At 42.7% G+C, this 26,451-nt stretch overlaps 2 protein-coding genes across 9 annotated transcripts; one reads left to right on the forward strand and one right to left on the reverse strand.

The window, feature by feature from the left end:
• Window positions 1–528: 528 nt before the first annotated feature.
• MEIG1 (meiosis/spermiogenesis associated 1) lies at window positions 529–14,855 on the reverse strand. Of its 8 annotated transcripts, XM_066550968.1 has the most exons (5): window positions 14,356–14,487; window positions 12,212–12,344; window positions 10,226–10,388; window positions 8,053–8,197; window positions 529–4,054 (listed from the first exon to the last, which is right to left on the reverse strand). In XM_066550968.1, the coding sequence occupies exons 2-4, from the start codon at window positions 12,313–12,315 to the stop codon at window positions 8,069–8,071; spliced, it is 396 nt and encodes a 131-aa protein (XP_066407065.1). In that variant the 5' UTR covers window positions 12,316–12,344; window positions 14,356–14,487; the 3' UTR covers window positions 529–4,054; window positions 8,053–8,068. The 8 variants fall into 8 exon arrangements, with proteins under 8 accessions (XP_066407065.1, XP_066407070.1, XP_066407066.1 ...); XM_066550973.1 differs by lacking the exons at window positions 529–4,054; window positions 14,356–14,487 and adding an exon at window positions 14,834–14,855 and having other exon boundaries at window positions 4,555–8,197; XM_066550969.1 differs by lacking the exons at window positions 529–4,054; window positions 14,356–14,487 and adding an exon at window positions 14,681–14,741 and having other exon boundaries at window positions 4,555–8,197.
• On the forward strand, window positions 14,612–26,437 carry DCLRE1C (DNA cross-link repair 1C). The gene is given in 15 exon segments (XM_066550966.1): window positions 14,612–14,720; window positions 14,853–14,904; window positions 16,559–16,643; window positions 17,818–17,877; window positions 18,535–18,590; window positions 18,669–18,770; window positions 19,019–19,091; window positions 19,256–19,396; window positions 19,912–20,013; window positions 20,614–20,750; window positions 20,913–20,967; window positions 22,584–22,672; window positions 23,528–23,628; window positions 24,103–25,040; window positions 25,042–26,437. Coding segments are annotated over 15 exon segments (2,139 nt in total). The 3' UTR covers window positions 25,081–26,437.
• Window positions 26,438–26,451: the final 14 nt, after the last annotated feature.

A 26,451-nucleotide genomic window follows, 5' to 3' on the forward strand; every position in this document is an offset into this window, starting at 1 on the left:
GGGCTGATGTGAGCAGCCCCTACTTCACTGTCATTGCCTGGGACATGGGGAGGCACATCAGCCAACAGGAGGGGGAGAACAACCATGGCCTTTTCAGATTTGCAGCCGAGACCTCTCCCAGAGAGGTCTGGGGAAGCAGTCAGCAGAGGGAGGCACAAGCACACAGATCCTGTGCAAACCTCAGCCCCTGGCATCCTTCCAAGCTCCAGAATGCAGGCAGAGGGCTTCAAACAGTTCTGAAAAACTATTTCTTTCACTTTTTTCACATTTATGTTTAGCTCTTGGAGATCAGATGGGAGCTTGAGCAAATGAGGATGCTGAAACATTCTCATTCAAGAATGTATTGTCTGAATTATTCATTATAATCTTCATTCTCCTGTGGATTTTTCAGCATTTGAGTTTTATGAGGATTGTGGATTCTCCCTCTTTTATATTATCTTACTTAATTAATTGCAGGAGCTTTCCCATTTACTCCTTCATGCTCCAAAATCTCAGCAGAGAGTCAGCATTCAGTAGATTTAGAGAAAATTTTCCTTAATATTTTTTATTTTTGAGAAAAAATATCTTCAAAAAGATAAACATGTCATTAATATATGCATGTGTATGCATATACAATGCAAATTTCTCTCCTGGGCTTCTGATAGATGTATAAGCTGTTTACCAACTGCTCCTGTGAGCTGGTGGCAGACATTAAGTGGGGCAGCAGCTGTGGGGCTGTTTCAAAACACCCCTTTGAAGAGCAGAGGTGTGACACCGGTCCTTACACAGCAGCTGAGCAGGAAAACAGCCCTTCATCTGCTGCATCTGCAAGTCAGACATCACCCCTCACCCCACCAAGGGTGGCAGGAACATCACAGGGAAATCTGCATTGGTATTGATCTTCAAGAAGAAAAAAGCTACTTTGAATCGCAAAAGGACGCAGAGCAGCAGTACCACCTCCTGATTTTGCAGGATTTCCACAGTGGGATGAACAGAAAAGAAAATTATGCACCTATTTGTCCTTCCTTAGTATGTGCATATGCTCCCCTTTGGCACTACCACAGCCTTGAAATGCAGGGTTTGTGATTCTCTGCAGAGAGGTGAGATGAAAAACCTTCTTTGCCCACAGCCAGCACACTCTGAGGGGCCATCCCACCAGCAGCGAGGGTCTGTGAGCCTCATCCATCTTCCCAAGCCACCTCAGGGTTTCCTGTCAGCCAAGCACATCCAGGAGAAGGAGATTTTCTTCCCAAAACTCAGTGTTCCTGAGGCACATGCTCCATTAAACAATGGCTAGCCAGAGGCTGACTAAAACATCTGCCTGAAATCCAGACTGCTGCCTCTTGTGCTGAAATGTTTCCAGCTGGCACTGCCCCAGCAGCAGGTTTTTTCTTCTCCATGGGCATGTGCAATTCAAAATCTGCAGTGGCTACAGCCTCTGAATTGAAAAGCAAGTAATGCAAATCCTATTGGCACCAGGGAACTGTTATCTTACTGAAGTTTATGGATTTCACAGAGTCTGAGGGCAGAGGGCTCTGTGCCAAGTGAGAGGTGTGAACTCTCTTTTTGGGGTCTCACACAGCACAAGTCACTGCTTACAGTCAGGTAACTCTGGGCTGAGACTGATGACAGTGTTTGGAAACTCTGTTAGTCCTCAGGCAGTAAAATAACGTTCCAGAAACAAAACATCTGCCTGCCTGCTCTGTATCTGCCTTACATCTCTGTATCCACCTTGTTTGCATCAGACAAGATGTGTCTGATCAGTGAAACACAGTGGAAAATACTTATTAACCTCTATTGACAGAGTCCCAGTGTAACCACTTCATTAATTTATCCCTGATTAGAGTCTGTTTTTCCAGTCTAGTATCATTCCCTTTTAAATACTGGTTCATGTTGACTCTCCATCAGTCCTCCGGCACCTCTCCAGTTTTCCAAAATTTGTTAAGATCTAAAATTAGTGAGAGTACTGAGCTTCTGGTCTTAAGAATGGAAGTGTACATGACCCCAGGTTTCTGAACTTAAAGTGTTTGTATTTAGCAGGTGATGTTTCACATCCTCCTCAGCTACAGATTGTAAATTATTTCATCTGGTATGGACGGATCCTACTACCTTGCTCTGATATAGTAAAGCAGTAATTATGAACACTTGGTGTGATGTTTTTCCCATCTGATGGATATAAATGGTAAGAATGTAAATAACAGAGAAGCTATTCCTAAGTTAAGATTGCCAGTGATATTTTAATGTCTTCTTACTGTCTAAACACACTTAAGTTTTTATATTTCTGTTTCTGTTGCCTTGCATTCTCAATAATCTGTTTGCAATATACATTTTATGGCAATGAATATCTCTTGTGAACTCCTCCTTCAGATCTGTCTATCTGTCTGTCATCTATCTATCTTCTCTGTTGAAATATTGATCTGGTCTGACAAAATATTAATCCACTGATGTTTAAATAATCTCTGTCTTTGTAGTTGCAGGTGTAGTAATCTTTCTCATTTGGTGAGGCCAAAGTTGTGAGTGATAGGCTATCAAAGAGATATTTCATGTTTTTAATTAGCATCTTCTCCAAACAGTGATCTTTCAGCTCTGGTCCACAGACCTCCTCCTTTTTGAAGGGTCCAGTGGAGGGAGGAAGGGTCCTTCTGGACTGTGACTCAAGTTCCTTCTGAACAAGATGGACATGGATCTCTCAGGGAGGTCAGGATAGGAGCTGGCAGGTTGTAACCACCACAGAACAAGAGCTTCACTGCCTGTCGCTTCAGGAAACCAAAGCCATGGAAAGAAGCTGCTCTGCAGGGACACCAGGCTCTTTTCTCCAGAAACACTGCCCACCACATCCCTGTGTGGCTGTGCCTGGCTCCAGCCCATCTCTCCAGGCACAGCATCCCAGCACTTATCCCCTCACACTCCCAGCCCACCTGCTGGCTCCTCCTTGCTCACATCCAGCCCTGCTGGAACATCGTGTACTTGGCACGAGGATGCTCCCAGGACAGCACAGCAGACATCCTCTAGACACCCTGGGCAAACATGAAGAGCCTGCCATATATCCAGTCCCCCTGCTTTTTGCTCCATCCCCCAGCAGCTGGCAGCAGTTTATCCACCCGAGCAGGACAGCTCCCACTTGGATGAGGTATTTGGGTGCTCCTGCCAAGGCAGGAGGAACATCTGCAGCGAGGAGCTGGGACTACATCCTACTTCCATAACCAGCAAGAGCTGCCAGCAGGGGAGGAGGTTTCTGTGAGCACGAGATTGCTGGCAAAATGCTGATGCATCTGTGTGCTTGACTCTTTAACCTGCTCGTCTTTCCCTGAACCCGTCCCCTTCTTCCCTCCCTTCCCCTTGCCCCTCCTCCTTTTGCTTCTGGGCACTCCCTTCCTGGATCTCCCGTCCCTGGAGCTGCCGCCTGCCAGGGCAGCTCCGCAGGGCGTGGGTGCCTCCCCACCATCCCTCAGAGCCTGCCACAGCACGTGTGAAACTGCAGAGCATCTGCTTCAGTCTGTTGTTCGGTTATTTGGTATCACAGAAATAACAAATAAAGAGGAAAACAGTGATTTAAACACACAGGCACACAAGCATTAATGAGCAGGTGATTAGAGAGACAGTAAGGGAAGGCAGAGCTTGCCAAGCACTGACTGATGGGCCATTAAAGGAGCTACTCTGGCTTTGGAGAGGATCTGACTCAATATTGTAACTGATAAGATGGAGAAAACATGATTAGTGTGAAATTAGAGGTGTATTTGAGGGAGCTGAATAAAACTTACTCCAGGATGTTTACAGAAATGACCAAAGACACAGGAAGGGAAGGATCAGGGTGGAACAAGTATGGGAAGATGACAAGGAAGGAGGTTGGAAGGATCAGACATGACAGCAAGTGTTTGGGCAGGACAATCACCTGGCTGGGCCCTGGCCCTGATCCATGCAGTCTGGCCTGCCTTCTTATTAAATCCCATCCTTGATTACCTTTGCTGTGTGCCAGGCCCTGGAAAAGACTCAAGGTCTGAGCCAGGGCTGGTTGAGGGAGCCAGGATAGAGGACACTGGACAGGCTTTTCAAGGGATCCTTGAGTGTTGAGTGCCTGTGAAGGCAAAGAATATGGGAGAGTATTGAGGGGAAAAGAGAGCCACAAAAGCAACAAGCAGCAAAGATTCTCTATCTCAACACTGAGGGATGTAAATACACTGGCAGAGCAAAGCATCCATAAATATGATTATGTTTGTTCAAAGTTACATGGCAGTAATTTTTTGGGTGCCACCCTGGAACTCTGCTGTCAGTAGACATTCCCCAGTCACCATCTCAAATGCTGTTTGTGAGGGTGCTGTGCTTCAGACTTGAATTAAATATAGTCTCAATTACAACAAGAAACTGCAGGGTTTTTTAAGTAATTACAGTTGCTAAGAGGTGTTCAGCACAGACAGGCTACTGAGAAAGCAGGACCAATGAATAAGATAAATTCAGTGGAACTGAAGTACCAGGAGAGAACCTGCTGCAAGGAGCATAGGGCAATTCCATTCCAGCTGCTTTCAAGCAGCCCTCATTTGTATTGACAATGTGAGGAAAAGCAGCACCAACAGCTGCTGAGTTAGAAAGTTGTTTTTAATGATTTTGAGGGCAACCATTTTCAACTCTTTGAAACAAGGGAATAATGTTTGAAAACCAAAGGGTTGAGGTTCTGTCTTCAGAGATGGAAAAACAACTGTCCATTCAGGTGCCTAAGTGAAAAATCAAAACAATTCTGCCATCCTTCTGTGTGGAGCTTTGAGCTGCTGTGACTGCAAAGCAATCAAACAACCATGGTATCACTGTCAGAAAACACTGCTCCAAAATGGATTCCAGTAAAGCCTGAAAAACAGAGCACAGCCTGGAACACCCCAGGTTGCACTCTTGTCATTTTACATGTAGCAGTCAAACACAAAGTCTGAAAAGTAGGTCTTGGACCTTTGTTTTCTCTTACTCTTGTGAGCTTCTACAGGCACAGAAAGGATTTATTCTTCTTGTACAAAGCTATGAAGGGAATTAGATCAGGCTTAGGCAGCTGCAAGCTAACAGAGAGCCTTGCCACCAGCGATTCCTTGAGCTGCTGCCATTGACAGCAGTACAGTATTCCCTGATAAGAGAAATACCAACAGATAAGCACCTGGGAAAGTATTTTTCACATAATTACTTTTTACTAAGACTCAAATCAGAAAAATAGCACATATTTTCATCTCTAGGCAATAAAACTGGAAATATGTGCTTTATGTCTTTAAAATTCAGTAAAAGAGTTGTATAATGATGTTCAGAAATTATTTATGTTGATAAGTACTGTTGTGTCACCCTTAAATGAAGCACAGCTTCCCCAGATCTTTTACTTCTGATACTTCTTCATAACTAAACTTAAGAGATGAGCTCACAGCTCTCCATCTGCTTAAAACTGAGGTAGGGATATTTCAGTTAGGAAATATTTCAGATATTTCTCTTATCAGATGTGTCAGATAAGAGAAAACACTGAGTTCTTTTGACAGTTCTTCTGAGTGAAAGATCCATCAGCACACAGGCAGCAGGGGAAACCTTGCTGGTACTCAAGTATCAGCTTCATGCTCAGCCAGCACAGCTGAATGCCAAAGCCTGGTCAGGAGGAGCTTTGGCAGGCTGGAGGAGTGGTCACATCATCTTAAGTTTAGCACAAACTGGATGTCAAAAGACAATTATAAGAGAAACCAACACTACAAGTATAAAATCTGCTGTTTCCCTAATTCCCCAATTCACCAGTCTTAACAAAGGCCATCTCTGTAAACTGGTCTTGCTAATTACAAGCCTTGTTTTTCTCTTTCATCCTGTGAATCTTTTAAATATCACAGTGACATTCAATCTTTTTTACATTGACAATGCTGAAAAATGTAAGTAATATCTAAGTAATTCACTGTCTCAAAGTGGGAAGGATCTGTCAACTCATATAAAGTGGAACATGGATTCTCATGTTATTTATTTGAAGTGAAATATCCATGGGCTGCATGAAATGCACACTCATGGTTTTAAAATACAGACAGAAGCACCCAGCAATATTGCAAAAATATTGAGGAGTAGTCAGGTAAAATGAGGCAATGCCAAAATAATATCTTATATGTGTTTCAACTTCTAACAATTTTTCTTGAGGAAAAAAAAATCACATGAAATCATAAAAAGTTACCTGCAGTTTTAATTCCTGGTTTCGAATGCCCAACTATGTCTTTTTTATAGACTGAGAAAATGGCTGTACCAAATGTTCTCACTACTTCTGTGTGTGCTGATAGCAATGATTTCTGACAATAAATTTGAGCTGGCTATACACCACATCTATTTTTCATGAAATTCTTTAAAGGCTGTTTTCATGTCCACTGGAATATTTTGTTTTTAGGAATCTATAGTTAGAAAGAGAGATTCACTAAACTAAAGTGACAAAATAGACAGGTTATTTGGTAATTGCTCTGTTTCCACTATTTAACTGCAAAGTATGCAAAAAGTCCTGTCTTTAAAAAGTACATCCAGAGCACTCCAAGCATAAAAGAAACCATAATGAAAGGCTGAAGGGACATTCATTGCAGCAATGCTTTATTTCTCTACATTGCAGTAACTCCCTATATGCCATTAAAACTTTCTGAGACTATAAGTTTCATAGTTGCTTCAGAGTATCTTTCAGTCATTTCTCAAACAGAGCTCATACAAATTTAAGCTAAAACTTTCCAAGTGGTCTAAATAAGATGAGGAGATCAGCAGCAGTCATTGTCAATGAGGTCTTTTAAATATTGCACTCATACTGCTTATTTTGACTAGGAGCTGTAAGTCCTCTATTTCTCATCTTGAGATGAGATAGCTTCCATCTTAGGCTCAAATAAATGAAGAATATCCATGAGACAGGTGGTCAAATGTACACTGCTAACTCATGCCTAAAACTAAATTTAGATACTCTTGGTCAACAGTCTAGAGATAGGAAATATTAATAACAATTTTTTTGTAACTACCTCAAACACACCTACTGGTTTACATAACAACAGCCTGTTCTGCTGGTCAATTATCAAGAGTTTTGGCATCTCAAAGTATTTTCATTAAATCCCCTCATGAGTGAAGGTAAGTACCATCCCTCATCTTCATGGAGTGTCTCAGTAGCCCAAGTACAGGCAGCTGCTGCAGACCTGATGTCACAGCAGCACATTCAAAAAAAAAACATTACATAGCTGCACTTAAAATAAATTAATTGTGCCAACAAGAGCTTCTCTCTATTCATAAGAAAGGCTGTCCAAATGCCAGGATCAGGTGTGGATGTTAATAATGTGACATTTGAAGCTAGATGAGATGAATTCTGCCCAGAAATGCCACATATCATCTGTGCATGTCACTTTCCCCTAAATATTACTGAGTGTGGATTTCATGTTCTCCCTGGAGTTTTGCACGCCATGCTCCCAACACCTGTGAATCCACAAAACACCCCTACAGGAAGGCATATGCCACTAAGTCAATTAATACTTCCTCTTTGACTAATTCATACTGGCACCTGACAAAAACACTTTGGGGATAGACAAAAAGACATTTCAGTTGTAACTCTTTCACAATAACCAGTATTTATATCTGTGGCTCAGCACTGGCCATTGTTACTTTATTGTTCAGCATCCTTCACTTAAATCCTTTGCTTGTTTTTCTTGCTCAGCTCCAAGGAAATGTCAGTCAATGCTCTGGCCTCACTTTGGCCCTTTGGAGTCTCATAACCCTTAACTACCACAAGAGACTGTGGCTGACATTAACCAGTGTCTTATATTGTTTGGAATAAAGATTGATGCTTGTACTTACAATGGATCTTATACAGTTAACTGAAATATATGATGCCCATTTACCAGCTTTTTAGCTTTATGTCAAAGCATTTGTAACCAGGAAAATGAGGAATAATAAGACTTTTAGTTATAGGAAGGAAAAAGTGAAGTTTCTATGTCTATAGGTCAGGCTTCTCTACATTTCCAGCACTCCCCTTTCTATCTAAGCATGACATGGATACTTAAGGTAAACCAGATTACACAGTTCATTTACTTACAGGTCTCAAGAAATTATTTATAAAACCAAACCCACCAGAACAGTAATCACTCTAATACACATAAATTTTCACTTTACGGACATCTTTGTCTTCGCATTCTCTTTGCCTGTTGTAATAATAGAATGTATTGTCCCTTCTCTGGAGTTTCTTAACAAATCCAGTTTCTGGCCAGCACTCTACCTACAAGTAGAACAAAAAGGATATAAAATCACCTGAACATGCTCACATTAAGTGATGTTTGTGCATGATATTGCAAGGACTATAGGGTATACTTTCATAGGAAACCCTCATTTGCATCTAAATACTATTTTTCTATTAACTCGCTGAACTTTTAAAAACAGATTGAGAACAAGATGACAGAAACCAGTTTTCAGGTTGAGTATAAAGCTATGTGATCTGAAAAGCCTAGAAATAGGAATCTAATGATATTTAAAAGGCTAATTTAAAATTGGACAAGTCAAAGTTTTTAAAACACCTTTTTTAGGAATATAACATTGATGCTATTCAGTTATTCAGTAATCTGAGAGGCTGCAAGTGTCTGCTTCTGTAAGACTGACATATATTTCAAGATTTCCTTCAGATCCTTCTGACCATGAAAAATGTGCTTTTTATTAGTATTTTAATGAAAATAAGGTAAGCTTCAGACTGTATCAGTCTCAAAGACAATAGGATCAGTCCCACATCAACTCAGCATCACCCTGGTGCTCTTTGCTGTTTCACAGTGTAAACCTTTAAATTAAAGACTTCAGCATTTGCATATTTAACAGCTTTATGGCTTTAGTAGCTCTTTCAGCTTGAGCATCTATGACTGCTTCTGATTAACTAAACCTTAAAAATCAGGTAATAAGCATCTTATTTCTCTTCCAGGCAGAGCTGACAACAGGATGTCAGACTAGAGCATTCTCTAACTGGAAGCCCCAGAAGTGGTTTCATCACTTACCTTATGGCTTCAGGCATACAGCTGTGTTATTTGCATTGTCTGTCTAAACATAACAGCCTTAATATTCATTCCACCTACATTATAACTGCACCTTTAGTAACAGCTGCATTATAGACTAATGTGGACTCAACAAGAAATTTTGGAATATGTAAGTTGAAAGGGAATCACTGCCAGGCCCCGGCATGCTGGAACTGAATGCTCACTCACATTGCAATTAGTCAGTGGTATTCTTTAACTTTCATCAGGGTTTAACTGCCAGGGGCTGTGCCCTGCCATAAATCTTGAACACACAGATCCTACCACAATAATTACATGATTTCCTTCTGCACTTACTGAAAATTGTACCACAGCCTTTGCAGTGGTATCAGAGCCCACAATAAAATAATAAACGGCATTTTATTATGCACATCAAAGTGTTTTGCTGTGTTTTGAGTTAACTCGATGGGGAGTGAGTTTCTTGGAACTTTCTGTGGTTTCTTATGTGCATGGCAGGTCAGCATATTTTAAAAGTGTGTTCTTTGTACTATAGTTGCTGCTTTAGAAGCTAAATTACAGAGCTGTAATAAAAATGCTATATTGTTTGCTGTATTAACCTGTTGGTTGCTGTTTTGAACCTAGAGTAACCATGGAAATTTGGCCACTACTCAATAGCTCATTTGATGTGCTGGGGAGCATCACTAACAGCTGCAGTGAGCAGAGGCACAAGTCCCTGGTGTTGACAAGAGCCTGTGTCACAACTGCCTTTAGTACAGCTCAAATATTTGCATTGTGGACATCATTTTGATAGAGGCCAAGCTCTGAATGTGCACAAAGCCTGACTGTGCTACCACACAATCCAACTGCAAACTGAAGCAGTAGCAGTGCACAGGACTGACTCCACGGACAATCAACAAGTTTCCTATCAAGTCTATTGACAGACTAACGGGGAAGCTTCAGGGAGCTCACTTTGAAATATTTCTTTCCTGAACACTGAATGATTCCCTTGGAGATCAGCTACATCTGTTCAAAGAGATCTGTGATGCTTCTAAATGCATCAGAGATGGGGAACAAAACACAGGCTGGGTAGTATTTCTGCTTCACTTCTGTGAAATGAGTTATTCTACACAGTTAACAACAGCTCAAGAATTCAAGTCAGACCTGTGAGGAAAGCCACTGTATCAGAACCTAGCCTAAATGAAAGGAAATAAGCAGCACCTCCATTTTTATTTAACCATTTTATATGAGACAGAAGTTCAAAGTAGCAACTCTTACAAAGTTCTAAATCTTACCTGATCAACTTGTTTTACTTGTTTATATTCCACCTCATCTCTGTATCCAGCTTGCTGAAATCTGTATAAGTTCTCTACAACATCTGACCATATTTTGGCACGATGCATAGATTTTGGTTTGATGTCAGCTTTAGTCGTAACTTCAGAAACTTTAGGCATCTTCCTGAAATTAGACTTAAAAAAATTAAATAGAGAAGACAATAGAAGCAAGTGATTTTGTTGGGGACATAGAGTAATGGATAGAAGAAAATTTTAAAATAAAGGAATTACAGAGTTCAAAGTCTGAGGTTAAAAAAGGGAAAAGTTATAAGCAGTTGGAATCCAATTAAATGCATTACTTGATCTCAAATACAACTCATCTGTACTTTTGTGTATATCTTGACTCAACCCTCCTAAAATTTAACTGTGCATATTGATGAATTAAAAAATACTAAATGCAGTAATTTTGAATTTCCCATCTTTGCAGTTGCTGTCCCCTTGGGGCAGGCAGGCAGACTTCCAGATTTTTCTTTCTTGCTCCTGAAGTGGCCCCAAACTGGGAACCACAGAATGAAGATCTGGGCTGTTACTGAAGAACAGCAAACACTCAGGATGGGAGAGGAGGAGAAAAGAGAAATGCACAATCAGTGACATGGCCACAGTGCCAATGGCAGATGAGGTCTTCAGAGATAAACTGGATAAGGAGACAAGGCACACAGCCTGCCAGAATTCACCTTTCTGCCTTTGCCGAAGCAAACAGGCTGCCACTGACTTCTTCCTCACACAAAACCCATTTGTTCAGTCTGCTGAGACACAGCAAACAGGTTAATCAGCTGCTAAACCTGAATAGAGCAGAACTGGGACAAGCTGGAACTCAAACTCAAAAGGAAATTAATTAAATAGATAAATGAGAAAAAACCCAAACAAACTAAAAACAACAGCAACAAAAAAGCAATTAAAAATTGCAGACAGTAGATACTCGCCAGGGATGGATTTGAACTACATTAAAAAAATAAATAATTTGATTTCTGATTTTCATTGTATTTGCTTTCCTAAGCATATCTTATTTTGCTGCTCAAATAGAACTTTTGTTGCTTCTGCCAGCAAAACACACCCATCACTATCATGCCTAGCAGGTATGATCAGAGATGAGTCCTTTCCCAGTTTTGGAATGTCACCAAGCTTCAGCTTCATAACTAGGAAAGTATCTCCAAGGAATGAAAGCTTCTGGATTTTGCAGTGAGAAGATGAATAGTTTCCTTCCCTGTGGGTACCATGCTGCCTCCAAACCTTGCCCAATTTCTTTACTTGGCAAATTCCTATATCAACAGAGAGCTTGAAAAGTTGAATGGTGAAATCATATCAAATGCAAAATGTCACTAAGTGAGTCTTTTAGAAAAGCAGAAATTGGGAAAAAAAGTCTTGCACCACATGATAAAAATATTTGAGAAAATTATATCAGGAATTATTGTTATCACAATGTGGACTAGCAGAAAGAAGCCTGCACACCTGTCACCTGTTTGTATGAGAGCCAGCAGCAGACAAAGAAAGGGCCTTTCATCTCTTATCAAATACATTTATTAGAGACCAATAAAAATATGTAAAAGGGCATTTTTCTGGCACCACTAAAACATTTCTTGCAGTTCAGTACTCCAAGAATTCTTTTACTAGGCACTGCAGCAGTTTTCAATTGAAAGCAGCCATTCACTAAACTAAAAAAGTAATTTTCCCACCTGGTTATGAGGTATCAAATACAAATTAACAGGATAAGCACAGATGCCTATTCTAAATTCAGGGTAGTAAGTAGGATAAGTTTGTTTCTCCTGTGCTGCAAAGGGCTCTTTTGTAGCCATCACAGGATTTTTCAAGCTCTGTATTTTTTATCAGTGTTTGATGAGAACTGTTGTCAGTCAATATTGACTTTAAACAGTCAATATGATTAGCAATAATATTAGATCCTAATAAATGCTAAGCTAGAATGCAATGAAGTGTCTTGTGATAACTTACATGTCCTTAGTGTTAAGTACTTCTTTACTGGACATGCTGGATTCACCTAATGAAGGTTTTTCTTCAACACATGTGGGTAGGTCTGGCTCTTCTTGAGTCACCATTAATTCACAGTGCCTGTCCACAGGCGTTCCTGCCCAAAAAATAAAGATCATATATTGAAAGTTCCAGTTTACTGACTTCATATAATGAAAGCATCCCATCTTGGGGCTGCTATTTAAAAATTGTACTCTCTGTCTGTTGTGTGTCCAAGTATCAGGCAGAGCTGTTTTCATTGTACCAGAGCAGGGGACAGCTGTACTCCAGCCAGGAATTCAGGGAAGAGACAGAAGACAACAGACAGACAAAAGCAAATAAAGAAGACAAGAGAATGGTAAGAAAATATTCAGTTTAATATTAACACTTTTCTTTAAAGGGAATTTTTGAACAGTGAAGTGGACTTTGCTGAGATGACAATGTTTGCCAGCTCCTGATTTAGGGTAAACAGTGAATGCTTTGGCCTTGGGAACACATTTTTTGATGTTAATCATAACACTGTGGAATCCTAACTAGCCTGGGTTTGCTGATGGTGGTTTCCTGAACAGTTACACAAGCTGTGAGGGTTTGTGGGAGGAAAGTGTCTGCTCCCTTAGGGCATCTGCCCAAGGACCACTTTCATTGCAACACGGGGTCACAGGAAAGGGAGGAAAATATAAAAAAATACATGAGGACTCAAACCTGAGCAGCAAACGAGGAAGATGATGATGAGAACCAACCTGTGGCACGTGAAGAATGTGAGAATGTTTATTCCAACAAGGTTATCTGATTGGGGACCTTGTCAGTTGGGAAAAATGGGGAAACAAACAAAATATGCAGACACAGCGACCTGACAAAACAAACACTGATAAACAAACCTCAACTCCAGCACTAATAGATGCTGGAGTTCATGAAACTACAGGAATGACATCCAGGGAGACCAACTGGACTTTGCACTGGTAAGATTTAACCAGGGGGACCCAGACTTGGAGAGGTGTGGGAATCCATGGAACTGTATAGATCTGTGCAGGAGCAGTGAGAAACAAAGATGGGAATAGACAGAAAGGAATATAAAATAAGCCTGTCCTGTGTAAAACAGGACCAGTCAGTATTACATGCCCAGCTAAGCCCCACACCTGATCATCACACACTGTCCTACCCTATTGTATCTTCTTAAATCTTAACTGTCTCTCTGCACAAACTCTGTATTCCACATGTGTGTGTGTGCTGCAAGGACAAAGCGCCAGCTCCTGGTGACATTTGCATCTGAGTGAACACTGGTGCCAGCTCTGGGAGTTATACTGGGGGTATGAGCACCTATAATATCTGGTGTAGGTGGGGGTACTAAGTTTCCATCCACCGGAGCAGGAACAGCATGTATCCTGAAAAATTAGGGCTGTCACGAGTGAGGGGCTCCATGCCAGCAGGTGGAGCAGGACTGTGGGTCACAGCCTGTGTGCCTGGTGCTGGGGAGGGGTGGTGTCTGTACCTTCACCCATTTTGGTGTACCTAGGGTGCACGCCCATATTCACTAGCAAACTTGAGGCTGAAGAGTAGGGGCACCTTGGCTCCAGGCCAGGGTATCGAGCAGGACAGGGAGCCCTGCTGCATCCTCAGCCCTGACAAGGAGCACCATGTCCCCAGGCAGGAGAGGCCCTGGGGCACAGCAGAGGGAGGAGATGGCGGTACCGCCTACATCACTTAACCCAATTCAGCAAACACAGGACCTGCTTGGGGTCTCAGAGCAAGTAAGGTGTTTCATAGGATGTTAAGGGGTTGGAAAGGCCCTTAAAGATCATCTCGTTCCGACACCTTCAGTGAGATCGGTTTGGTCAAAGCCCCATCCAACCTAGCCTTGAACTGTCCCAGAGCTAGGGCAGCAAAACCTCCCTGGGAAACCAGTCCCAGCGCCTCACTGCCCGCACTGTAAAATAATTTTTCCTAATATCTAATCTAAGTTCCCCTCTTTCCAGTGGCTTCTGCCTACTCTACCCGACAGTTCCCTGTACATCCAGAGGTGCTCAGGCAGACATCCCGGCCTGCACCCGTAACTGCGCTGCGACCGTAACTTCACCCTGCTCTCACCGCCCTGGCCACAACCCGCCCCCCCAGCCCTTAAGGCGGCCCACCTCGGTTCAAGAGACGCAAAACGGGGACTCTTGTCAGGCGGGGCGGGGAGGGGCGGCGGCCGAGGCGCGATAGCGGCGCCCTCACGGCCTCCCCCCGGCCCCTCACGGCCGTCCCCTCACGGCGCCAACGGTCGCCAGGCAACCGCCCGCCATGGCCTCTTTAAAAAGGCCGTGCCCGCCCCGATAGGCCGGCGTGGGGCGGGGCCGCCTCGTGATTGGCTGGGGGCCGGGCGGGCGAGAGCGCGCGGCGCCCGCCATGAGCCGTTTCGGGGGCCGCACGCGCGAGTACCCGGCGCTGTCCATCGACCGCTTCGACCACGACAACCTGCGCGCGCGGGCCTTCTTCCTGTCGCACTGCCACAAGGGTGAGGGCCCGCCGGGAGGCGCCCCCGCGCGTCCCTCCGTCCGCCTTCTGTCCCTCCCCCTGTGCCTCCCTCCCCCTGTCCGTTGTCCCCGCCCCGCGTGTCCCTCGGCTGACCCCGTGCCTCTCTCCCCAGATCACATGATGGGGCTGCGGGCGACCGCCCTGAAGAGGCGGCTGGAGGGCAGGTACGGGCTGGGGGCGGGGCGACCTCGGGGGGAGGTGGCCGGTGCGCGGCAAAGCTTGAGCTAAACAATGCGAGGAACTGCCGCGGGTCATCGATCCCGGGATAGGAACACCTCCCGCTAGACCGAGTTGCTCCTACCTGGCCTCGGACTCTTTCAGGGATGGGGTATCCACAACTCGTCTGGGCAGTTTGTTCCAGTGCCGCACCACTCTCACTCGTCGTATAAAACTTCTTCCTTGTATCTCATCTAGGCCTGCCCCCTTTCAATTTGAAGTCAGCTCCCCTTGTCCACTCCTTGTCCTTGTAGAAAGTCCCTCTCTATAATTCTTAAAAGCCCCTTTTAAATATCAAATGGTAGCAGTAATGTCTGCCCAGAATTTTCTTTTCTCTAGGCTGAAGAACCCCCAGCTATCTCAGCCTTGCTTTCATAGGAGAGGTGCTCCAGCCCTCTGTGCGTCTTGGTGGCCTCCTCTGGAGCTGCTCCAACAGGTCCCTGTCCTTGCTGTGCTGGGAGCCCAGAGCTGGTGCAGCACTGCAGGGAGGTCTCACCACAGTGGAGCAGAGGCACAGAACCCCCTGCCTTGTCCTGCTGCCCAGTGCTGGTGATGCAGGCCAGGATAAGATTGGCTTCCTGGGCTGAATGTGCACACTGCTGGCTCATGGCCAGCCTCTCATCCACCACTACCCCAAAGTCTTCTGCAGGGCTGCTATTAGCCTATTTATCCCTCAGTCTGTTTTGTTACCAGGGGTTGCCCAGACTCAGGTACACTTGGCCTTGTTGAACTCCATGATGTTATTTCCTGGAAGTGTTGGTACACAGAGACAGTGCTGTGTCTGCAGTGAAGGGGCCAGCTGTGCTCTCTGAGGTGTATAAGCAAGCAGGCAGTCAGCAGTTTGAGGGAGACAGTTATTTCCTTCTGGCCAGCGTGTGTGAGACTTTTCTGGGGTACTGTGTTCAGCCTGGGCTCCCCTGGATGGTAAATTGATAGGTGTTAGCATCAGCACGCTGGTCTGGGGCCAGGGCCATGTGATGTGTGAGGAGAGGCTGGGAGAGCTGGATGTCTTCAGCCTTAGGAGTGGGAGACAATCATATATCACTGCTTGCAGGTAGGTGTAGAGGAGATGGAGCCAGACTTTTAATGGAAGTGCATAAAGAAAGGGCAAGGGACACCTTTTTCATCATGAGGATGACCAAATGTGGTAATGAGCCCAGGGAGGTTGTGGGCCAGTTCCTAGGCTCTCTTTGATTTCTTAGAGTAGATATTGTATCTTCCCTGATGCAAGCAGAGAATCTCTTTGCTCATCAGGTCTCTGTGCATCAGCTCAAGCTTCATGAGGAGTATTGTGTGTTCTGCTGTGTGCTGGCTGTGCCAAATGCCTGTTCCAGGGGTGTGTGCAGGGGTAGAGAAACAGCAGATAGGTAATGACCACGTACCACACGCTGCATTTGTGTCTGCAAACCATGCAGGCAGGGGTAGGTTTGGGTTTGCTGTGCAGAAGGGAAGTCTGCAGGCTTCCAGCTCTGCAGGTCTCCTCACATGAGAGGTTTCTGAGGGCAGGGTTTGATGTTCTGGGTGCCAGGTGCTGATGTGTTCTTAGATTGTTCCTCATGTCTACTTTAAAAAACATTATCTGTGTTTTTTGTCTCCTCACAGCTTGAAAGTTAAACTATACTGCTCACCAGTAACTAAGGAATTGTTGTTGACTAACTGGAAATACAAGTTTTGGGAGAATCATATTGTGAGTTTGTGTTTATTTTGACAACAGCACTTTTCAAGAAGTGATTCTCAGAAAGAAGCAGCTCTCTGCTCCTCAGGAGTGTCTGAATATTGGTGTTGATAGAGTGTTTCAGGGCTTGAGTGCCAACAATGTGCCTTTCCTGCTGCTTGCTATGTGGTATTGGTTTGTTGCTGTTTGTTGTTTAATTATTTTTCCCCCCACAAAATTTTTCCTTTTCTCTCAACTTCAGCTTTACATGGCCTTCATCCTCACATTGATCATTTGTACATCTGAATTTGTATTCATTTTCTTACCTTGCTCGTGTCTCTTTGCTTCTGTCCTTTATTTCTCTTTGACTTCCTTTAAAGTCTCTTATTGCTTGGAGTGTGTATAATCTGAAGTTATATGAATTTTCTGAATGCTTTTTGGAAAATGAACTATAACATGACGAAGTTGTAGTATAAAATCACTGAAAAACGTAATAAATTTACATGATTTCCAGTGTTTGGAGCCAGACTGCAAAGGATCAGTGTTATGTACAAGTGTGACTTGAAGTTATTTCCTTCCCTTTGCAGATGCAGGCATTATAAAATGAAACATGAGTTTTTTTACAGAAATAAAAATAATTATATCATAATTATTATATCTATTCATATAATATAATATATTATTATATATTATATAATAGTTACATAATCATTATTAATTATAAAATAGGCATTGTAAACAGAACATGAGGTTTTTTACAAAAATAAAAACCTCTGCACAAATACAGGAAGATGTCCTTCCAGTGATTTGTGGGCTCTGCTTCTGGTAATAGGGGGCAGTGGGAGGTCCTGCAGCACAGAGTTGTTCCAGCAAGATCCACTGCTGTGGGACTGGGATTTTTGGGCTTTGCAGTCATCCAGAAATAAGGCATGTGATCCATCCAGAGGAACAAGAGCTGTTGCTGATAGAAGTCCAACATGCTCACCTTGGCTGAGGTATCTCCATTTAATTTTTAGATAACTTTAAGGAAAATTTATTCCACTGGAAATGGAAATTTATGACTTACTATAGGAAAATGAGTTTAATTTTACAGGCTTAGCATTAGCCACAGTGAGTGCTACAGATGTCTACATAATAAATAACTAGACATAAGCATGAAACAGAACATTCAGTAAATCCTATAATGCAATTAATCATTTTGTTACAGGTTGCATTGGAAGTTGAAACACCAACTCAGATTTCTTTAGAAGATGAAACATCTGGTGAGGTAAGTTATAGGGAAAAAAGATTTGTATGTCAGTCATGGGCAGCAATGCTGTTTACATGAGTACAGGAAACACAGCTGCAGCATCTGAGGTGCACAAGCTATTTTTAAAATGTATGTGCCCCTCCTCTCCTGTAGAGGGAAAAAGAGGTGTAGTAGTTGTAGTAGGTGGTGTAGTAGTAGGTGTAGTAGTCTCTCCTGTAGACAGAAAAAGAGGTGGTAGTTCTAAACTAAAAATTAGTTTAGACTCGATTCAGACTAGATAGAAGGAAGAAGTATTTTACAATGAAACATTCAAGGTCAGGATGAGGCTCTGAGCAGTCTGATCTAGTTGAAGATGTCCCTGCTTATTGCAGGGGAGTTGGACTGGATGAACTTTAAAGGTCCATTCCAACCCAAACTATTCTGTACTTGCTCACCAGGAACCAAGGATGTAGAACTGTCTTCTGTCCAACTTGCTGTATAAGCACCATACAATTCTTGGTCCTCTCTTCTGCCATGACAGGGTGGTGGCTGCAGTGTGAAGAGACTCTCTGGTTTTAAAGCAATGCTAAATGCTGCAGGAGGCTGTGGGGAGTAATGCATTGCTCTCCCTGTGCTGACAAAAGTACTGGTAGTACTTACTACAGTCTGAAAATAATGCTAACCCCTCTCTTCCAGAAAGAAGATGTAGTGGTGACACTTCTGCCAGCTGGTCACTGTCCAGGTTCAGTCATGTATGTCCTTTCAGCACTTTAAATGTTTCACCACCTGGCATTTAATGAGGAGCTTGACCCAAATGTTGCTGTCTGCAGGTTTCTGTTTGAAGGTGAGAATGGCACTGTGTTGTACACAGGGGATTTCAGGCTTGCAAAAGGAGAAGCAGCCAGAATGGAGCTTTTGCATTCAGGGACCAGGTGAGCTATTTGTAGAATATAAAAAGAACAGAAGATCATATGGTATGGGCAATTTGGCCAGGTATTCATTATTTTTCCACATTTTTTAGTCTAGATTAAATATAATTGCAATACTGCAGTTACAAGCCCCCTTTGATGTATTCTTTGTAATCAAGAGGTAGCATTACCTCCTTTTGAAGAGAGAGGAAGTGGTGTATCTTAGCACTGTGGTATAATGTTTACTCTGATATCACATTTCTATCCTCCAGGGTAAAAGACATCCAGAGTGTGTATTTGGACACTACTTTTTGTGATCCCAAATTTTATCACATACCGAGACGGGTAAGTCTAATAAATTGTGAGAAGAAAGGCCCTTAAAGCTGTTAATTCATTAACTACCCCTTTGTTAGGAAGGTCTTACAAGGCAATGCCATTTTGCATTACTAAATCCCAGCAATTTGGAAGCATCTTCCAAGATGATTGACAGCACATCCCACACTTTTCAGGAGGAATGTTTAAATGGGATCTTGGAGTTAGTGCGAAGCTGGACCTCACTGTCTCGTAATCATGTTGTGTGGCTGAACTGCAAAGCTGCCTATGGATACGAGTATTTATTCATAAACCTCAGCAAGGAACTCGGAATCAAGGTAATGTTTCCCTAATTGCTGCTTTGGAACAGATCCTCAGTGATGATTGTGGCCAGCACTGAGCTGCCAATGGCTGTTCAGAGGGCTGCTCTAGGCCACAGTTATGCCTGTTTCATTAACTTCCCTTGAAAAGTGCAGTTGTGCTCAGAATGAGGTAGCTAGTTGACTTCAGGCTGGAACATCTGGACTTTCCAAAGAGAATTTAATTCCCAGTTTTCAAGCTCAGTGTTTACCTCACTCCCTTTTATTTTGTGAATGATAAAAGTCATTTGCACACAGCATTAATAGTATATATATTCTGATTTTCTCATGAGTATTCATCCTTATTCAGTATAGGTAGTATGTTCTACTTGTTCTAGATGTCCAAGTTTTGGCTGACTCATCTCTGCTTGGACATTTTTGGGAGTAATAATTTAAATACCTGCCAGCATTTGGGCAGAGCAGAATCACATATACAGCTGCTCCAGCTGCAGTCTGGCAAACACTAATAAAGAGTAAACTCTGGCTTTCTCTAGGTGCACACAAACAAACTTGATATGTTCAGGAACATGCCAGACATCCTGTGCCATGTTACCACAGACCAGCGCACGCAGATTCACGCCTGTCGGCATCCTCGGGTGCGTTCCTTCTGCACAGTCCCCCCTGACCTTGCTCTGAAAATGAAAATGTGGTTATAGGTGCTGATGTTTGGGCCCTCTTGGCTTAATGAAGACTGGTGAAATGGTGACTTAATGTGAAGCAGAGTAAAAACCTTGGTTTGTGGGTTGAAGTTGTTTTGTTTTGTCTTTTAAGAAAAAAAAGGGAAAAATATTTTAGCTTATGCTAGAAGTAATTTAATTGTATTTGAAGCCTGAAAATTGTTTTTAAGTGAATTGAACAAGCAGCAGTGTAGATCAATCAGGTGTTACCCATTTCAGTGTATCAAAAGCAGCTCAGATGGTGCCTGTGTGGTTTTAGTATGTAGCCATCCATTTCCAGGATATCTCTCAGACTGGGGGCTCCAGCTTGGAGGAACACAGATAGAACCTGAGATGGCACACTGGGGCATTGGTCTCTGACTGATTTTCTTTTTCAGCTGCACTAAAGAACCAAGGTGTGACAGGGTCTTTCAAGGTAATTAGAAGTGAGAGAGGAACCTGGTTTGACTAGATACTATGCTACTTAATTTCTGGGTAAAAAAGGTCACCATTGAAGTTAATTTTATATCCATTGGACAGGATGATGACTGCTTCCGAGGGAACAGACTGCCCTGTGGGATGACTTGCCTCAATGGAACTCCCCTGCAAGTAATCAGCATCAAACCCTCCACAATGTGGTTTGGGGAAAGGAAGAAGAAAACCAATGTAATAGTGAGGTGAGCATTTGGGCCACCCTGAAACCTGTTGTTTCAGGTTTGTATCTTGCCTGATACGTGTATAATTGAATCTCAGAATGGACTTCAAGAGTGGGTTATGCTGGTCTGTTGACCAGGATGAAGAGCAATTACCTAATTTTTGTGCCTCTTCTGTTTTTTTAGGACTGGGGAGAGAACGTACAGAGCTTGTTTCTCTTTCCACTCTTCATACAGTGAGGTTTGTATACTTCTAGTACTGAGTATACATTGAAAAAAAAAATGGAAAAGGGTTTTGATTATTCTGGTGGGGATGACATGACTTGTCATAATAAGAAAAAATCCTGTCAGTAATAAGACATAAGGACATAGGAAGTCCTGAATGCTGATGACAAAGAAATTCATTTTAATATAGCTGCAGAGGACCTTGTTAAATTAGGGCAGGATTGCAAGTCTATTTCCTGTTCTGTTCTCAATGTATAGGTCACATCTACAATTGTTTTGACTGCCTTTCTATTTTAGATTATTGTGTAACTATGCAATGCTTAAAGCATGGAGTTTAGTTTACAATATGTTGTTTATCTGCTGTGACTTAGATTTGGGTGGGTTTGCCTTCTTTTCTCAGCCCACATATTTAAACCAAATTTTCTCTCATCCTGACAGCTGCTCTTGCCCCTTTTCCTGTGTTAAAAGACTAAAAAGAAATTGGTTATGTCAGCATCCTCCCCACAATCACACACTTTCATTTAGCATGACTTGATACAGCTCTAAAAACACTTTCTCCTAAGAAACTGAACTGAAACTGGATCAGTTCTAACAATGAACTGTCGCAAAGTCTTGTACTACAAAATGGGGGAAGGCAGTACTGTTTTTAACCTCTTGAATAGGTATAAATTTGCTCTGCCATGGAGAATTTTAAATGGAGGTCCCAGTGTGGAATTTGCTGTTGGAATATGGGGGTTAGTGTAACTCTAACACTCCCACTTCCACATGCAAAAGTAGATGGGTCCTTGTCTTGGTTTGAGACAATTTAAAGGAGAACACAAATTGTCTCTCTTTACAGGTTCAACTAATCCCTTTCCACCAGTAAGGAATTAACTGGAGTAGATAGAAGTGAAAAAATAACAGTTTCCTAACAAGTGCACCAGCAACAGACAAAAAACATAACTGTAAATGACTGCTAGATACAAAATTGCAATAACATTGAGGGTCACCCCAGGGCAGCCCTGATGTATGTACAGATAGCAGGGTAACCTGCAAGTTATTCCAGTGCTCAGCAGGAGTGCCCCAAAAAAAGCCTCAGCAGGAGTGCCCCAAACCAGACACAATTCCTGAAGAAATTTACTGGAGATTTTCTAGAAGATGACAGAGTAAGGCTTGGAAAAAAGTGTGTTTTGTCATAATGGGCTTTTACAGGGCACTTCAGGAGAGACTTTAGGAATAGGAAAGGAATACCTGATCTGCATAACTGGAGACTTGAACTCCAGTAAGAAAAATGCATATTTGAGAAGATCAGCAGCAGTAAGGACAAAAGGACAAGGAACCACTGGATCACATTCCAGGTCTGCCCAGCCTTTTCTTTCAGGGACAGGGATGGTCTTGTGTAGTAACTGATGATTGCAGTGAGGTGTTAGGGGAGGCTGAGTTCTCAGCATCCTTTCAGGTCTGTTTCCTTGTTCCAGAGATACCCACTTTGACAGAGTTGTGGGCTACATTGGTCTTTTCATAAAGACTACTAGTAGTACTTTTGGATGTGCTTGCATCAGTTCTGCCATCATTCTCCATCAGGAATGCCCAAGTGACATTATTAACTTTTGATGTAATTTGTTAAATTGCCTCTTCTTTTCTGGATTTCAGATCAAGGATTTCCTGAGCTATATCTGTCCTGTGAACGTGTATCCCAATGTACTGCCAGTGGGTGGGACAGAGGACAAAGTTATGGAAATGTAAGTGACAAGGGGCTGCTGGGGGGGATGATCCAAACTCTGTTCCTGTAAGAACAATTCCCCTCCTGAATACCAGCATCTCAGGAGGGCCACTGCCTTTTGCTTTACTTGTCTGATAATTCAGATTTTTTTCTATATTCAGTCCCACAGACTTGGGCTTTCTGAAGCACACGTGTATGTTGAGCTGAGTCTCAGAATTTGTATTCTACTTCTGTCTGTGTGTAGAGGCTTTTCTGCTGGTAAACTCCGTTTGGGAGGAAGCTGAATACAGATTCATCTCACTCTGTTCTGTGACCCATTTCTATTTATCATTGCTACTTCTCAGAAGTTTCTTTAAGGTGGTTTCTCTGGGGACCTGAACTCCTCCCCTGCACAGCATCAGAGAGGCCAGTTCTGCTGTGCTGCTGTAGATGTTGGCAGCTTAAAAAGCACCCTCAGGGAGCAGGAGAGCTGTGGTGTCTCTTAGTCTGGACAGAACAAAGATTCCTGTTCATTTTTCCTTTCCTTCTTATTAAGAAAGGAGACTTGCACTTAATAATCACTGAATCTGTAGTCAGATTTGGAACCCTGTCAGCTTGTCTTCTGTAAGGAAGGAACTACAAGATGGTTTCCAAAAAATGTACATGTTTTAAGGTAAATATATTGCAAGGACAGATTTCTACCTTTCAGCTGCTGAAGCTCACCAATGAATCAAAGACTTTGCCCTAGGTATTGCTGCCTTTGCTTTAACATTTTTGCTGCAGTGCCTATGAAAGGCATGGAGCAGTGTACTTAAAACAAGTTAAGGGATTTACTCTTGCTCCTGAAAGCATCTGCTGAGTTCTAAATATTAACTGGTTTTTTCATTCCCTTCAGATTAAAGCCATTATGCAGGTCATACAGGAGAATCATGGAACCCAGGTACAAGCCCTTAGGAACCCTGAAGAGAGCCCACAAGAGAGAATTATCTGATACAGGTAAAGGTTCTGCTGCTGCTACTGCACCTTAAATGGAAGTCTGAGACTAAGCAGAGGTGCCAAAAGCTTTGGTGTTCACCACAGTCTGTGTGTTCAAAGCAACAGCTGGAAAGAAGAAATAGAAATTATGTGAACTTGGGTCTTAGGAGGATGAGAGACCACTAACTGTGTGAAAACACATTTGTTTGCAGTCTTAAAATGTACTTCATGCTCAACAGCCCTGTAAGTTTTTGGATGGAGTTTGTTCCCTCAGTCCCAGCCCAGCCCTAGGAAAGCTTGTTCTGTCTCTGTCAGGCATTGTGCTATGCAAGGCAAGGCAAACACTGCCAATGTCATCCTGCAAAATCTCCAGCTGGGTTCAAAACTATTTTCATCAATTTATACAAAATGAATTTTTATTAAAACTTTGCTCTCAATAAGATTTTAGCAGAGATGTGAACTTTTCTTAGTGGTCTTCTGTTTGTTTCTTCCCAGATGAAGATGATCTCTTTGATTCAGAATTAATTTCTTCAAGGCCTAAGATTCCAAAAGAGCAGAGAGAGGAGTGCAGGCCCTCCAGCACAGGACAGGCTGAAAACTCTGAAGGAAACATTAATGAGAGCACAGAAAGTTACAAAGGGACCACAACTTACACCTCCCTCAAGGTAGACTTTGTGGACTGTGAAGAATCAAATGATGATGATGACGAAGATGACGAAGATGATGATGAAAAAAATACAGTTCAATTTCTTTCCCATGAGCCAGATGCCACTTCCACAGCCAATTTCAATGGAGTAACTAGTGACCAGCAGGAGTCTAATGCCAGTGTCCCCTGCTGGGATGAATTTTTTACAGGTAATAAACTAGAGGAGAGCTCTGAAAATGAGGATCACCTCCCATCTTCAGCAGATGCTGGTGGGTCCCAGTCACTCTTCAGCGATTCAGATGGAGTAAGTGACTCAACACACATCTCCTCCCAAAATTCTTCTCAGTCAACACACATATCAGAGCAGGGGAGCCAGGGCTGGGACAGCCAAATGGACACAGTGCTCATCACCTCTCAGGAGAGAAGTGCCCTGGAGCTCAGCACAGGTGGGAGCAGAGCAGTGGTTCCTGTGCTGCAGGAGAGTCCCTGGGACACTCAGCTGGACAGCAGCAGGGGACAGCCACCAGGTCAGGACAGACCTTGTGCCCACAATGGTGCCTGTGGCTTGAAAAGCAAAGGCTGTGAGAAAGCTACAGAAGATGGCACTGCCCACGTTCAGGATGTGCTGGCAGAAATAAGTGACAGCTCCAGGACTCCTGATCTGGAGCTGAGGAGGGACTCCCAGAGCTCCTCTGACTTTGAAATTCCCTTGACTCCTGGTGCTGAAGCACCTCAGCCAGATAAACTGCACCATTTATACAAGAAGCTTGCAGCAGGTGAAAACATAATCAGTGAGAAAAAAGTCTCCTGAGAACAGGTATAACTGATTACCTTGTGGTAATGCCCAGCATGTCTATTAATACCTGAATTATTTTTCTCTTTCCTGCTGATTACTGTCTGCAGTTATGCTGAATCATGCTTAATTCAGAAGTATCTTACTGTCAGAACCAGGAATTTGCAGCCTGTGTACCTTTACTGTTCCTTCCATGAAATACTGAAAAGGAAGTATTCCCAGGAGGGACAGTAAAAGCCTTCTACCTCCCAAGGTTCAATTCTCCAGGACTGTAAGTAGACAAAAAATGGACCAGACAAAACTAAGAATAGTACACTAAATGAAATTTAGTGTTTATCATGAGCTCTAAGAGTTTGCCTTGTAATGTGATCTCAGGTTTTAATAAAATAGCACACTATTAACTGTGGGGAGGAAGATAATGACCATGCAAACAAGGCAGTTGTAATTTGGCTTTAATCCCTCTTAGCATTGTTTATCATTATTATAACAATTTAATCAGTACTCACTGCAGTTATTTTTAAAAATAACTGCAGAACAGATTAGAGAATTACTGAGGTTGTGAGGGGGTTTTGTTTTAAATCAAATTGTTCATTTCAAAAAGTCTCTGTTGACACTGAGCTTTAACTCCTGAGTTAGGTACTGCAGACTGCTGTCTATGCTTCACCTCCTACTGCAAACAACTTGTCATCACTTCCTTTGTGGTCTGGTTTGTTCTGAATTATTCTTCAGAAAAATTTGAAATCCTGTGGTTCCCAAGTTAACAGCCCTGTCCTGCTCTGGCAGGTAACTCAGCCACAGAAGGTAACTTGGTGTCCCAGGCAGGCTCTTGTAGTACAAAACTTCACCTCCTCTACAACACTCTGTAGCCTTTACTGTTTTAAATCAAGACAATATCAATCAACACTCCATGCATGTGTGCCATCATAACTGCCAAAATTCTTAGCTTCTAACATAGAAATGTAATTCAGGTTTTTCCTAAACTAGAGTGCCCACAAAATATCTAAACCACGGAAGTTATATAAAAATCCCTGAGGTTTTCTATCCATGGTTTTAAGTCCCAAAGAATTAAACATAATTTAGCACAACATCCCTCCCTTCTGAGTGTGCCTTCAGTTGTTGTGCCATGTTTAGTGACATGTGAATGTTAAACCAACCAGCATTCTGTCACAGGGAGCAGAGGCAGGAAGGACAAAGCACTGCCATAATCTATGCATGATTCTAAGGATATTAAAGAGCCAGTATTTTCTTCACTGTTATCTTTCCTGCTGTTTGTGGGATTTGTTAACCTAAATTCCAAATGTGATCTACCAACTTTGGGGTTTTTTAGCAAGCCTGAGTGAATGGAACTGCTGTTGGAACTACCTCTGTGAATAAAATCAGACAAAACAGAACCTCTTGTGTTGGC

The sequence above is a fragment of the Molothrus aeneus genome, chromosome 5 (assembly GCF_037042795.1).
Source record: "Molothrus aeneus isolate 106 chromosome 5, BPBGC_Maene_1.0, whole genome shotgun sequence".
In the NCBI taxonomy this organism is placed as follows: domain Eukaryota; kingdom Metazoa; phylum Chordata; class Aves; order Passeriformes; family Icteridae; genus Molothrus; species Molothrus aeneus.